Below are 13,370 nucleotides of genomic sequence, written 5' to 3' on the forward strand. Positions count from 1 at the left end.
CAGTCTGTCCCCAGCCTCTTGCCCCCCTCCCAGCTCCTTTAGCTCTTGCTGAGCATTGCTCAGCTCCCCTCTGGGGCTGCTCTTCTCCAGTTTACTCTCTAGCACTTCCCTGTCTCTCTTGAACTGGGGAGCCCAGAACTGGACCCAGGACCCCAAACGTGGCCTCACCAGGGAAGAGTAGAAGGAGAACAAAACCCCTTGCCCTGCCACATTCTTCTTCATGCCCCCCAGGACACCACTGAGGCCTTCTTGGCCACCAGGGCACATTGCTGGCTCCTGGGCACCTTCTTGACCCCCAGCACTCCCAGCTCCTTCTCTGTGGAGCTGCTTCCCGGCAGGTTCCCCCTCTCCTGTCCTGCTGCAGGAGGTTGTTCCTCCCCAGGGGCAGGACCTCACCACCCTCACCACATCCAACAAGGCCAAGTGTTGACTCTCTGACATTTGCTGAAGGCTGAGCACACCCTGCAGCCTGGCAGTGGAAGCAGCACCGAGGGCTGGGCTCAGCCCCACAGCCTTACCGTGATGAAAACCCCACCCCAAGGACCTCTTCCTCTCACCTGCCTGCTGCATTCAGCTGAAGTTCTAAGCTTTCCTCTTCCAGGCATCAAGTCCCCAGTTAACTGCTGAGCACTTCTGTGCATGGGAGTTACCTGCTGAGATCCCCCTGTGAAGGGAAGCAGCTGGGAGGGTGAGCTGGTCTTGGTGGGGAGCTGTTGGATGGATGAATTATCCATGGGGGAAGCTCTCAGAGGTGGCCCCCACGTGCAGCACTCACCAGGGAACCACTCAGGGCAGTTATCTGCTTGAGTGACTCAGAATTCCTCAACTTGCAGCCAGTGGCAGCCTGGGCTGCAGCCACGGCAGCCTGGCCAGCAGGGCGAGCGTGGGGACTCTGCCCCTTGGCTCTGCTCTGCTCAGACCTCACCTGGAGCGCTGCTTCCAGGTCTGGAGCCTGGACCTGATGGAGCTGGTCCAGAGGAAGGCCACAAAAATGATCAGGGGTTTGGAGCACTCCTGCTCCAGGACAGGCTGAGGGAGCTGGGGGTGTTCAGCCTGGAGAAGAGACGGGAGACCTAATAACAACCTTCCAGTACCTGAAGGGGGCTCCAGGAAGGCTGCATTGGGACTGTTCCCAAAGGCCTGCAGTGCCAGGACCAGGGGCAATGGCTTCACACTAGAGCAGAGAAGATTTAGATTGGATGTGAGGAAGAAGTTCTGCACCATGAAGCTGCTGGAACACTGCAACAGGTTGCCCAGGGAGGTGGCTGGGTCCTCAGCCCTGGAGATATTCAAGGTGAGGCTCCACAGGGCTCTGAGCAACCTGATCTAGTGGAGGATGTCCCTGCTGAGTGCAGAGGGGTTGGACTGGATGAGCTTTGGAGGTCCCTTCCAATCCAAACCATTCTGTGACTCTGTGCTGCAATAGATGAGGATCTTCTCCACAGCACTGCTTCCCCAGACAGCTCCTGTCCCTGCTACCCTGCCTGCTTCCTCCTGCCCCTGCTACCCTGCCTGCTTCCTCCTGCCCCTGCTACCCTGCCTGCTTCCTCCTGCCCCTGCTACCCTGCCTGCTTCCTCCTGTCCCTTCTACCCTGCCTGCTTCCTCCTGTCCCTGCTACCCTGCCTGCTTCCTCCTGTCCCTGCTACCCTGCCTGCTTCCTCCTGCCCCTGCTACCCTGCCTGCTTCCTCCTGCCCCTGCTACCCTGCCTGCTTCCTCCTGTCCCTTCTACCCTGCCTGCTTCCTCCTGCCCCTGCTACCCTGCCTGCTTCCTCCTGTCCCTTCTACCCTGCCTGCTTCCTCCTGTCCCTGCTACCCTGCCTGCTTCCTCCTGTCCCTGCTTCCCTGCCTGCTTCCTCCTGTCCCTGCTACCCTGCCTGCTTCCTCCTGCCCCTGCTACCCTGCCTGCTTCCTCCTGTCCCTGCTACCCTGCCTGCTTCCTCCTGCCCCTGCTACCCTGCCTGCTTCCTCCTGTCCCTGCTACCCTGCCTGCTTCCTCCTGCCCCTGCTACCCTGCCTGCTTCCTCCTGCCCCTGTGCTGGCCCTCATTTGTTCAGGATGCTCCTTTCTAACCAGCTTCTTTTCCCTCCAGGCCAGGCCGACGGTCTGGCTTGGCAGCATCCCTGTGCTGCAGCAAGGTGGCAGAAAACCCCAAGGAAAGCAGACGCTGAGCTCTTCCCGGGAGGCTGGAAGCCTGGAGCCTCTTGTTTCTCCCCACCTTGGGGACACAAATCCTCCCTTTGGCAGCCTTTGCTTCTTCAGAGGAGCCTGTTTTGGGGGTATCTCCCAGCTCTCACGTAGAGGAAAGCTGGATTGCATCTGGGGAGTAGCTGCATTCCTGGGGAGGACAAGATGTCCCTGCTGCTTCTCTGGCTGCTGTGGAGCCCTCCCAAAGAGGGGCTGGGAGCTCTTCCTGCACGTCCACCTCGCCTCCCACAGCAACTTGCTGGTTCCTGCAGTAGCCAAGCTAAAAAAGGAACGTTCCTATCGTGCCAAAAAATGCAACTTTGATAAAGGAGGAGGGGGTAAGGCAGCAGAAGTGTGACTGGCTTGGGATGCAAAGAGAAGAACATGGGAGGGATCATTTCGCTTTCTTAGGATCACAGAACTGTCAGGGCTGGAAGGGATCTCAAGGCTCAGCCACTTCCAACCCCCCCTGCCAGGGGCAGGGACACCTCACACCACAGCAGGCTGCTCACAGCCACCTCCAGCCTGGCTGCAAACACCTCCAGGGATGAGGCTTCCACCACCTCCCTGGGCAACCTGTGCCAGGCTCTCACCACCCTCATGGGGAACAACTTCTTCCTCACAGCCAATCTCAATCTCCCCACTTCTAGTTTTGCTCCACCTCCCCCAGGTCCTATCCCTCCCTGACACCCTCAAAAGTCCCTCCCCAGCTTTCCTGTAGCCCCCTACAGATCCTGGAAGGCCACAGTTAGGTCTCCTCAGAGCCTTCTCTTCTCCAGCCTGCACAACCCCAACTCTCTCAGTCTGTGCTCATAGCAGAGCAGCTCCAGCCCTCTGCTCATCATAGAATCAAGAAGGTTGGAAAAGACCTCAGAGATCATCAAGTCCAACCTGTCACCCAACACATCCTGACTAACTGAACCCTGGCTTCAAGTGCCACATCCAATCCCCTCTTGAACACCTCCCTCGTGGCCCTTCCCTGGACACCTTCCAGCACCTCCAGATCCTTCCTGTAGTAGGGGCTCCAGAACTTCTTGCCTCTCACACCTACCAAATGCTTGGATGCAGTGAAATGAATTCCTGATGGATGCAAGAAACAACTAAGAAGAACAAACCAATTCATTTCTCTCCTCTAATGCAAAGAGTGGCAGAGAGTGAGAGCAGGATGAGATCCTGTCCCAAGAGGTGTCCTCTTGTCAGCCCAGAGTGCCTTGGTTTAACACTTCAAGATGCATTTGGGTTTAATTGCTCTAATTTGGAGGAAACTTGGGGACAATCCTCAGTATGCTGTGGGATTCCTCTTGCACTCCCTTCACCACCAAGGGGATGAAGCTGGAGGTGGGGAGATTCAGGCTGGAGGTGAGCAGGAAGTTCTTCCCCATGAGAGTGGTGAAGCCCTGGGATGGGTTGTGCAGGGAGGTGGTTGAGGCCACAGCCCTGGAGGTGTTTAAGCCCAGGCTGGATGAGGCTCTGGCCAGCCTGATCTAGTGTGGGGTGTCCCTGCCCATGGCAGGGGGGTTGCAATTAGATGATCCTTGTGGTCCCTTCCAGTCCTGACTGATACTATGCTCTTGTGTCCTCTGGCTGTGAACTGTGAGGGCTAACAGGGGTGCCCCAAGGGGTGTTTGTGTTGGACATGAGGAACAATTTCTTCTCCCAAAGGGTTATGAAGGGCTGGCCCAGGCTGCCCAGGGCAGTGGTGAAGTTTCCATCTCTGGAGGGGTTTCAAAGCTGTGGAGCTGTGGTGCTGAGGGCCATGGTTTGGTGGTGCCCTGGCAGTGCTGGGTCAAGGGTTGGACCTGGGGCTCCTTAAAGGCCTTTTCCAGCCTAAACAATCTCCTGACTCCATTTGCAGAGGTCTGGATGGGCAGAGCCCATGTGCCATGTGCCCTTGTGCCTGGAACAAGCTCAGGAAACCCCTCCCTGTGCCACAGCACCCAGGAGCACTCCCCACTGGTGCCCACTGTCATTCCCTGTGGAATTTCCAGCCCACCTGACCTCTGTTGCAAAGTCTATCTTTTAACCACAGGCACTGTAAACACTCCCAGTGTTCCTGGGTGGAATATCTTCAGAGGCATGACTCTGGTGAGCAGCAGCTGTGCTCTGGTGGAGGCTGCTGTGCCTATCTGCAGGGGAAGGGGAGGAATGCAGAGTTCACGCTGCAGTGACGTGCACTTGTCCTCATCACAGGCACTGCTGAGCCCCAGCCAAGGCCTCCCCACGTCACTGCACTCTGCTGGGGGCTCAGAGGGAGTTATTTGCCTCTTCACACTTTGCATCTTCCCAGAAAGGAGCTTGTGGCATTTCCAGCCCAGATGTTCCCAGCCTTTCTCCCAGACCCATCTGGAGAAGTTTCTCCCTAAAGGGCTCCTGAGCCACGTGCCCAGATCAGTAATGAGTGCCCTGGGAAGGTAAAGGCTGAAACAGCTCTGTCAAGGTGCTCTGAAATCACAGCAAATAATTAGAAGGGAGAGGATTCTGCCCCTCTGCTCTGCTCTGCTCTGCTGAGACCACACCTGCAGCACTGCCTCCAGTTCTGAAGCCCCCAACATGAGAGACATGGAACTGATAGAAAGGGTCCAGAGGAGGCCACCAAGAAGATCAGAGGGCTGGAGAACCTCCTCTATGAGGACAGGCTTGACACCCACCCCTCAGATATTGATAGGCATTGATCAGATCCCCTCTCAGCCTTCTCCAGACCAAACAGCCCCAGGGCTCTCAGTCCTTCTTCATAGCAGAGATGTTCAAGTCCCTTCATCATCCTCATAGCTCTTCTTTGCACCCTCTCCAGCAGGTCTCTGTCTCCCTTGACCTGGGGAGCCCAAAACTGGACACAGTACTCCAGGTGTGGTCTCAGCAGGGCAGAGGAGAGGGGCAGGAGAACCTCCCCAGCCCTGCTGGCCACGCTTTCCTTGCTGCACCCCAGGCTGCCATTGGCCACAAGGGCACTTTGCTGTTCCATGCAGAACTTGCTGCCCACCAGCACTCCAAGGTCTTTCTCCATGGAGCTGCTTCCCAGCAGGACAAGCCCTGGGCTGTACTGGTGCCTGGGGCTGTTTCTCCCTAGGTGCAGGACTCTACACTTGTCCTTGTTGGCCTTCATGAGCCTCACCTTCACTCAGCTCTCAGCCTGCCCAGATCTCGTTGGGTGGCAGCAGAATCTCTGCAGCTCAAAGCAGCCATTTCTGGGCCAGATTCTTAAGTGCAGCTCAGCTTTCACAAACCTTTCCCCTTTTGGCATCCACAGCTGAGCAAAGGTGAGCTCTACACCCCAAACTGAACCCAAGTTTGAGACTCAGGAGTCTGGGCTCAGTTTTAGGGCTAGAGAAGTCCCCCCCTCCCCTGCAAGGTTGATATCAGCAAGTGCTTCATGCTCAATAGTGACTTTTATTGCCTTCTGCTGCTCCCATCTTCCCTTTTCACAGTTTCCTCCCTGCCCTTCTCCCACCAGTTCATTTTTCTGCTCTGCAGCCTGTCTTGTGCTGAACTTCTGCATCACCAAAGCCAAATCTCCAGCAGCAGCAATCCACTGTTGTGTTAACTTCACTGTGCTTGGCACAGAGGCACTCATCTGGTCCTAGGCACCTTGCTTGAAACCTCCTGCAGATCTCTGTGGCTTCCCTTTCCCAGCCCCATGAAGGTTCCAGGCTGGGTTGAGGCTCTGTGGTTTTGTTCCCCCCTTCTCAGCATAAATGAGTGGAAGGTTTTCTGCAGGGTCCTGGTGGTTCCTTTCCTGCTCCAAAAGCTTCAGCAGCATTGTGGCCCCCCTGGAGGGGTGACAGTGGCAGGCAGGGGGAGAACAAGCTGTTGAGCTTACAGATGTCCACACTGACACCAGGAGACCTTCAGGCCCAGGTGGTCTTTACACTGATGGCAGCAAGTGACAGAGAGAGCCCCAGCATCACTGTTGGGGGGCAAAGGCAGGTGTCTACCAGGAGAGCTGGGGAAGTCCTGCCCTGTGTGAGGAAATGATGGAAATCAAAAGCAGAGGCAGTAAAAGAGGTCCAAATCTGGTGGTCTTTGCAAAATGCCCATCAGGGGAAATGCTGAAGCCTCATTTTCTGTGCTGGGCAGAGCTGCTGATGGACTCCCTCTGCACAGAGAGCTCCACGTAGGGCTGTCTGAAGGGGGTCTCCAAAGCCTTGCCAGCAGCTGTGCTGGGTTTATCTGCACAGGGCTGTGAGGAGCAGTGAATTAAAATGGCTGAGCAGCCACTTCACTGAAGAGGGGGTTGTGAGAGTGTGAATTTGTACCTGGAGCCTTGCTGCCCATGAGTGTGGCACAGCACAGCCAGCAATGCTGTAGCTGGCTCCTTCCCTTGCTCCCTAAGAGCAGCAGCCACCTGTGTGCCAATGTGAACATCTCAGCATCTGCCACCCAGCAGCCAGGCACACAGCTGTGCCAGCCCAGCCCTTGGGGCTTTTCTGTCTCCCCACATGCAGGACTTTCTGGTCCACTCAGAGGCAGTGTGGGTGTCCCCAGCAGGCTGGCAGAAGGGGTTTTGTCAAGGCCTAAGACGTCCTTAACCTGACCTCCTGTGTGCAAGGTGCCCTGAGTGAGCAGCAGCAAGGGCTGGCCTGTTCCACAGGTGGTTTGAGCAGCTGAAAGAGGAGATGAAAAACAACCAAACAAACAAAAAAACCAACCCCAAAATACCAAAAAAAGAGCCAAAGAACAGCTGTGAATTTTCCAGTCCCAGAGCACAAACCAAGCCTCTAACTTCTGGCCTCCTTCCTTCGAACCAGAACCAGCCTGCAGTCAGCAGCAGAAGGCCGCAGGACACAAGTCCCTGGCTCTGACCCTGCTTGGCAATCCCTGTGGAGCCAGGCAGCTGCATTTCATGGCTGTGCACAGCTGGCTGCCTTCCCTTAGTTGGGTTTGGCATCAGTTTGGCTGGGGGATTGGGAGAGGCTTTTAATCTCCTCCTCAAGCAGTTTGTTCTTCCTCTCCAGGTCCTCCCGCGAGCGCTCCGTGGTCAGCAGCTTCGCCTCCAGCTCCTCGGACTTCTTCTTCTCCCTCTCTATGTCCTGGTTCAGTCTCACCACTTTGGCCCAAACTTCATAGTTTTCCTTCTCAAGACTGCAAAGAGAAGCAGAAGATGAAAGGATTGGATCAGAAGAGTGCCAGGGAGTCAGTGCTGGGCTTTCACAGAGCCAAATGCATCCTCTGTGTCTTTAAGCAACGATACAAGCCAGAGGTGGGGTCCCGGTGCCCTGACCTGCAGTGGCCACAGGTTTCCAGAACACCTCCAGGGATGGGGACTCCACCACCTCCCTGGGCAGCCTGTGCCAATCCCTGACCACTCTTGCAGCAAAGAAACTGTTCCCTACATCCAACCTAACCCTCTCCAGGCACAATTTCCTCTGGTCCTATCACCTGAGACTGGGGGGAAGAGACCAACCCTCACCTCTCTGCAACCTCCTTTCAGGGAGCTGCAGAGAGCAATGAGGTCTCCCCTTAGACTCCTTTTCCCCAGCTCCCTCACCTGCTCCTCCCCAGCCCTCTTCTCCAGACCCTTCCCCAGCTCTGTTGCCCTTCTCTGGACCTGCTCCAGCTCCTCAGTGTCCTCCTTGGGGTGAAGAAGCCAAAACTGAATCCAGGATTCCAGGTGTTGCATCACCAATGCCAAGTACATGATCACTTCCCTGCTCCTGCTGCCCACACCATTGCTGCTCCAGGCCAGGCTGCTGGTGGCCACCTGGGCACCCCCTGGCTCATCTCCAGCTGCTGGCACCCAGCACCCCCAGGTCCCTTTCCACCAGGCAGTTTCCAGACACTTTGCCCCCAGCCTGGAGCTTTCCTGGGTATGTTGTGAGCCAAAAGCAGGACCCAGCCCTTGGTCTTGTTGAACCTCAACCCATTGGCCTTGACCCATTGATCTAACCTGGCCTTCCAATCCTCCAGCAGATCCATACTGGAAGAGACCTTAAAGATCATCCAGTTCCAACCCCCTGCCATGGGCAGGGACACCTCCCACCAGCCCAGCTTGCTCAAGGCCTCATCCAGCCTGGCCTTGAACTCCTCCAGGGAGGGGACATCCACAGCCTCCCTGGGCAACCTGTGCCAGTGTCTCCCCACCCTCACTCTCAAGAACTTCTTCCTCATCTGCAGTCTAAATCTGCCCTCCTTGAGCTTCAACCCATTGTCCCTCATGCTGTCACTACAATCCCTTGTCAAAAATCCCTTCCCAGGAATCTTCCCCTCCAGCAAGCAGCACCCTGCAGTGCTGTTACCTTTTCATCTGTTCCTCATAGTCATTTTTCTGTGCCTCCATCTCTCTTTCCAGCTTCAGGATCATGCTCTGCAGGAACTCCCTGCTCTCCTGGTCGGGCTTGGAGACCTCGGTGGGGCTGCTGGTGGGACTGGCCATTTCCTTTGGCTGATGGCTGGGGCTGGGGCTGGGGCAGGGGAGGAATTCTTTGTCAGAGACAGGGCTGGAGGGGCTGGAGCCGCTGCCCTCCCCCCTCTCTGCCTGCGGGGCAGGAACATTATCATAGGTCGAAGTCCTGTGAAGGTCCAGCAGCTTAAAAAGATCATGAGACAACGTTCTCTTGTGTCCCTCAGGGAACACAGAGCCCAGGCTGCTCCCAGGGCAGCTTTTCCAGCTGTCACTTTGGTCACTGCTGCCTTTCTCCCCCGGGGAAGCAGCTGCCAGGAAGGTTTTCCTGTTAGGTAAGGTCTGAGTTCTTTTCCTTGGCTGCGTTTTCCACGGTGCCAGTGGATCTCTGGAGCTGTTCTCTTCACTGGGGGCTGGCCCAGGGGCACTCCTTGGGTCACCTCTCTGTAAAGTAAAGCCCTGGCATTAGCACAGCCCTGTGCTGCTGGGTGAGCAGAGGCAGCTGTGACAGCAGCACCAACCCCCAGCAGGTCCCAACCTGCCCACAGCTGAGGCCTCCCATTCCCCATAAGACATTTTGGCTTCTGCTGTGTTTGCCATTGGGAAGAACTTTTTGCAGAGGCCACAGACTCATAGAATGGCTGAGTTTGGGCAAGGACCTCCAAGATCATCCAGTTCCAAGCCCCTGCCATGGGCAGGGACACCTTCCACCAGCCCAGGTTGCTCAAAGCCTCATCCAGCCTGAGCTTAAACACTTCCAGGGATGAGGTGCCCACAACTTCTCTGGGCAACCTATTCCAGTGCCTCCCCACCCTCACAGTAAAGGACTTCTTCCTAAGATCTAATCTGTATCTACCCTGCTCCAGTTTCAAGCCATCAGCCCTCACCCTGTCACTCCATGCCTTTGATCAAAGTCCCTCCCCAGCTCTCCTGGAGCCCCTGCAGGGACTGAAAGATTGCTCTGAGGTCTCCCTGGATGCTTCTCTTCTCCAGCCTGAATAGCCCCAACTCTCCCAGCCTGTCCCCACAGGGGAGGTTCTGCAGCCTCTGATCATCTCTGTGGCCTCCTCTGGACCCTCTCCAGCAGCTCCAGGTCCTTCTTGTGCTGGAGGCCCCAGAACTGGAGGCAGTGCTGCAGTTAGGGTCTGAGCAGAGCAGAGCAGAGGGGCAGAATCCCCTCCCTTGCCCTGCAGCCCATGTTGCTGGGAGGCAGCCCAGGACATGGTTGGCTTTTGGGGGCTGCCAACACACATTTCTCTTTCTGAGGGAAACATTCAATCCTCAGTGTTTTCACCTCACCAGCATGAACTGAGAAAGCTTTCCTCTCTTCTGCCTTTCAGCTAAAAAACTTCAGGAATTTTCATTCTCCCCAAGGAGATTTTTCAGAGGGAAGTGGAAAGTTTATCTCCATCCTTCTCCTGATGCAGATATTCCAGGGCTGGCAGTTGCAGCTCTTTACCCTATTAATAGCAACTGCTCCTTGTGCTCACTGACCTGCCAGGTCCCATCAGCATTAGTCACACATTGATTAAATGATTGCTTAATTATCTATCTGAGGGTGTTGTGACAAGGACAAGGGGTGATGGCTTGAACCCAAAGAGGGAGATTCAGACTGGGAGAAATGTTTGACACTGAGGGTGGGGAGAGCCTGGCCCAGGCTGCCCACAGAGCTTGGAGCTGCCCCATCCCTGGCACCACTGCAGGTCAGGTTGGCTGGGGCTCTGAGCAACCTGCTCTGCTTGGGGATATCCCTGCTGGCTGCAGGGACTTGGACTGGATGGGCTTGAAAGGTCCCTTCCTACTTAAAGCAATCTGTGATTCCATGACCTCTCCTCACCATTTGCCTCTGGATCAAGCTCTCTGCCCTGGGCAGCGCAGGGTCCTCTGCAGCCTCCCAGCCCACGGAGCTGCGCGGGATTGGAGCTTTCTTGTCACTCTGGGGGGCAGGAGGGGAGAGGGGCACATCTTTGGATGGGGGAAAGAGTTCTGCATGGTCACTTATCATCACAGTCATCACTTTCTGGACCTGTGGCGTGCCTGGAAGAAATCAGAGACCTGTCAGCAGCAAACCCAAGGCAAACTTCCTTCCACCCACACCTGCGTCCTCTGCTTGCTCTTTCTGCTGCCTACCATGGAGATGCACACAGAAAGGAGGGGGAAGGCAAGGAGCAGGATCAGAAACCAAGTAAAGGGAAGGATTTCTACATCACCCCAGAAGAGCAGGAGCAGCAGCCAAGACAGGAGAGTGCTCAGGTGCAGCAAGCCACAAATTGTGTGTCTGGCTTGGCAAGCAAGCTGCAGGCATCAGTTACTATAGGATCAAGGGCAGGGCCCTTTGGCTTGCACTGTCTGTAGAACAGAGCAGTCTTTGGCCTTCCAAGATGTCCTCTGTTAGAACAGAAAAGACCTTCAAGATCATCCAGTCCAAACTATCACCCAACACCATCTCATCAACTAAACCATGGCACCAAGTGCCTCATCCAGGCTCTTCTTAAACACCTCCAGGGATGGGGACTCCACCACGTCCCTGGGCAGCACATCCCAGTGGCCAATCTCTCTTGCTGGGAAGAATTTCTTCCTAACACCCAGCCCAAACCTCCCCTGGCACAGCTTGAGACTGTGTCCTCTTGTTCTGGTGCTGGCTGCCTGGGAGAAGAGCCCAACCCCCACCTGGCTCCAACCTCCCGTCAGGGAGTTGGAGAGAGCAAGAAGGTCTCCCGTGAGCCTCCTCTTCTCCAGGCTAAGCAACCCCAGCTCCCTCAGCCTCTCCTCACAGGGCTGTGCTCCAGACCCCTCCCCAGCTTTGTTGCCCTTCTCTGGACACCTTCAATGTCTCTCAATGTCCTTCTTGAACTGAGGAGCCCAGAACTGGACACAGGACTCAAGATGTGGCCTAACCAGTGCTGAGCACAGGGCAGGATGACCTCCCTGCTCCTGCTGGCACACTGTTCCTGACCCAGGCCAGGATGCCCTTGGCCTTTTTGGCTGCCTGGGCACACTGCTGGCTCGTGTTCAGCTGCTGTCAACCACTACCCCCAGGTCCCTCTCTGCCTGGCTGCTCTCCAGCCACTCTGACCCCAGCCTGTAGTTCTGCTCTGACCTTGCCCAGGGGGTCACAGCCTGGCTCAACTAATCAGCCATTTCCTTCAGCCTCCTTTGGTTCCCTGAGAAGAATTGGACACCCTCCCTGGTCCAAGCAAAGAGAGATGACTTCACCTAATTCCTGAATGGTTTGAAATCTGTGGAGGGAGCACACAGGGCTTGTTTTGGGTTTTTTTTGGCCACCCTCAACACATTTATAACCCAATAACACATGGCTGTGCTCTGCTGCCCTTCCTGTGCCCATGCCAGGCTTAGTTTCGTGGGGTTTAATTTCAAGCCCTTGAATGAAGCTGAGTATTTCAGTGTATCAAGTGCTCCTATGCCAGTTAGTCCAGGCCTCCCTTTTACCTCTCATAATAAGTGCAGGATCCTCTATCTGGGGTCTGATGAGGTTCACTCCAATCACTGTTGCCAGGTTATCCACACTCATCTTGTTGATGCTGGAGTTCAGCTGAATTTCGTGTAGGAACCTGCCAGAGTCCAAGGGCAAATATTTCAAGTCAGAGAGGGAAAACAGAACAAAGCCTTACACAGCCTCTGGCAGAAAACCCTGACTAATCCTTCCAGCCCTTCCTCCAGGTCCTGAGGGTAGGAACATGCCATTGCCTTGTAACTGTGAGCTGGAGCTGGCTCTGTTTGGCATCAGTGGCAAAGCCACCCTGTGCCCAGCTGCTCACCTAAAATACAGTAAAAAAGGAAGGGGAAAATCCTCACCACAGGAAAAGCACCAGGCTTGGAGAGTTGGATAATGACTGGGCTCAGAGGCTTCTGACAAGGGATGGGAGTGACAGGATGAGGGGAATGGCTTTGAGCTGGAAGAAAGGAGACTGAGACTGGGGATGAGGAGGAAATTCTTTCAAGGGAGGGTGGGGAGACACTGGCACAGGTTGCCCAGGGAGGCTGTGGCTGCCTCCTCCCTGAAGGTGTTCAGGGCCAGGTTGGGTGAGGCCTTTAGCATCCTGGGCTGCTGGGAGGTGTCCCTGCCCACAGCAGGGAGCTGGAACTGGATGATCTTCAAGATCCCTTCCAACCAAGCCATTCCATGACTCTGTGAGTCTGCACATCTTAAAGGTCTTTTCCAGCCAAAGCCATTCTGGTTTCCTCTGTTCTAAACCTGCCAGGTTTGCTGCACAAGGATTTGTCCAGGAAAACTGCACAGGATTTTAATCCCCAGGGATTTGATCATAGGTTTTAGGCTTGGTTTTTATGCCCAGACATTGTCAAGATGTTTATCCTGGAGTCTGAAATGCTCCCTTTATAAAATTCAGGATCTGGTGCCTTGAGGGGAACTAAAACACAGTGTCCAGAGACCTCTCTCTGGAGGAGTCAGCATCAGCCTTTGGAATGATATTTTTCCTCCCCAACCCCAAATCTGAGCTGTTTATATCTTGTGCAGAGGACTGACCTGCAGATATAGCTGAGGAGGTTGTAATTGTCTCTGGGAAGGAGAGAGAGTTGCTTGAGGAGCTCCTGATGGCCCTAAAGGGAGGTAAAGAAATAGCTCCATAACAGCTCACAAATACATGTAGGGACTCAAGAACAGCCCTTGGCCACTCCATCCATCCATCCATTCATCCATTCACCCATCCACCCACCCACCCATTCATTCATCCATCCATCCATCCATCCATCCACCCATTCATCCATCCATCCACCCACCCATTCATTCATTCATCCATCCATCCATCAATCAATCCATCCATCCACCCATTTATCCACCCATTCATGCATTCACTCCACCATCC

At 55.2% G+C, this 13,370-nt stretch overlaps 1 protein-coding gene across 1 annotated transcript in view; it reads right to left on the bottom strand.

Annotated features, from left to right (window-relative positions):
• Positions 1-6,862: 6,862 nt before the first annotated feature.
• The window catches only part of ARHGAP25 (Rho GTPase activating protein 25), a 36,148-nt gene continuing 29,640 nt past the window's right edge, over positions 6,863-13,370 (bottom strand). The window contains exons 7-11 of the mRNA XM_054174898.1: positions 13,031-13,104; positions 11,974-12,095; positions 10,361-10,560; positions 8,420-8,967; positions 6,863-7,265 (exon numbers count right to left, since the gene is read on the bottom strand). Of these exons, the coding sequence (XP_054030873.1) occupies positions 7,055-7,265; positions 8,420-8,967; positions 10,361-10,560; positions 11,974-12,095; positions 13,031-13,104 (1,155 nt within the window). The 3' untranslated portion in view covers positions 6,863-7,054. The remainder of the gene's footprint in view (positions 7,266-8,419; positions 8,968-10,360; positions 10,561-11,973; positions 12,096-13,030; positions 13,105-13,370) is intronic.

The sequence above is a fragment of the Dryobates pubescens genome, chromosome 31 (genome assembly GCF_014839835.1).
Source record: "Dryobates pubescens isolate bDryPub1 chromosome 31, bDryPub1.pri, whole genome shotgun sequence".
Lineage (NCBI taxonomy): Eukaryota > Metazoa > Chordata > Aves > Piciformes > Picidae > Dryobates > Dryobates pubescens.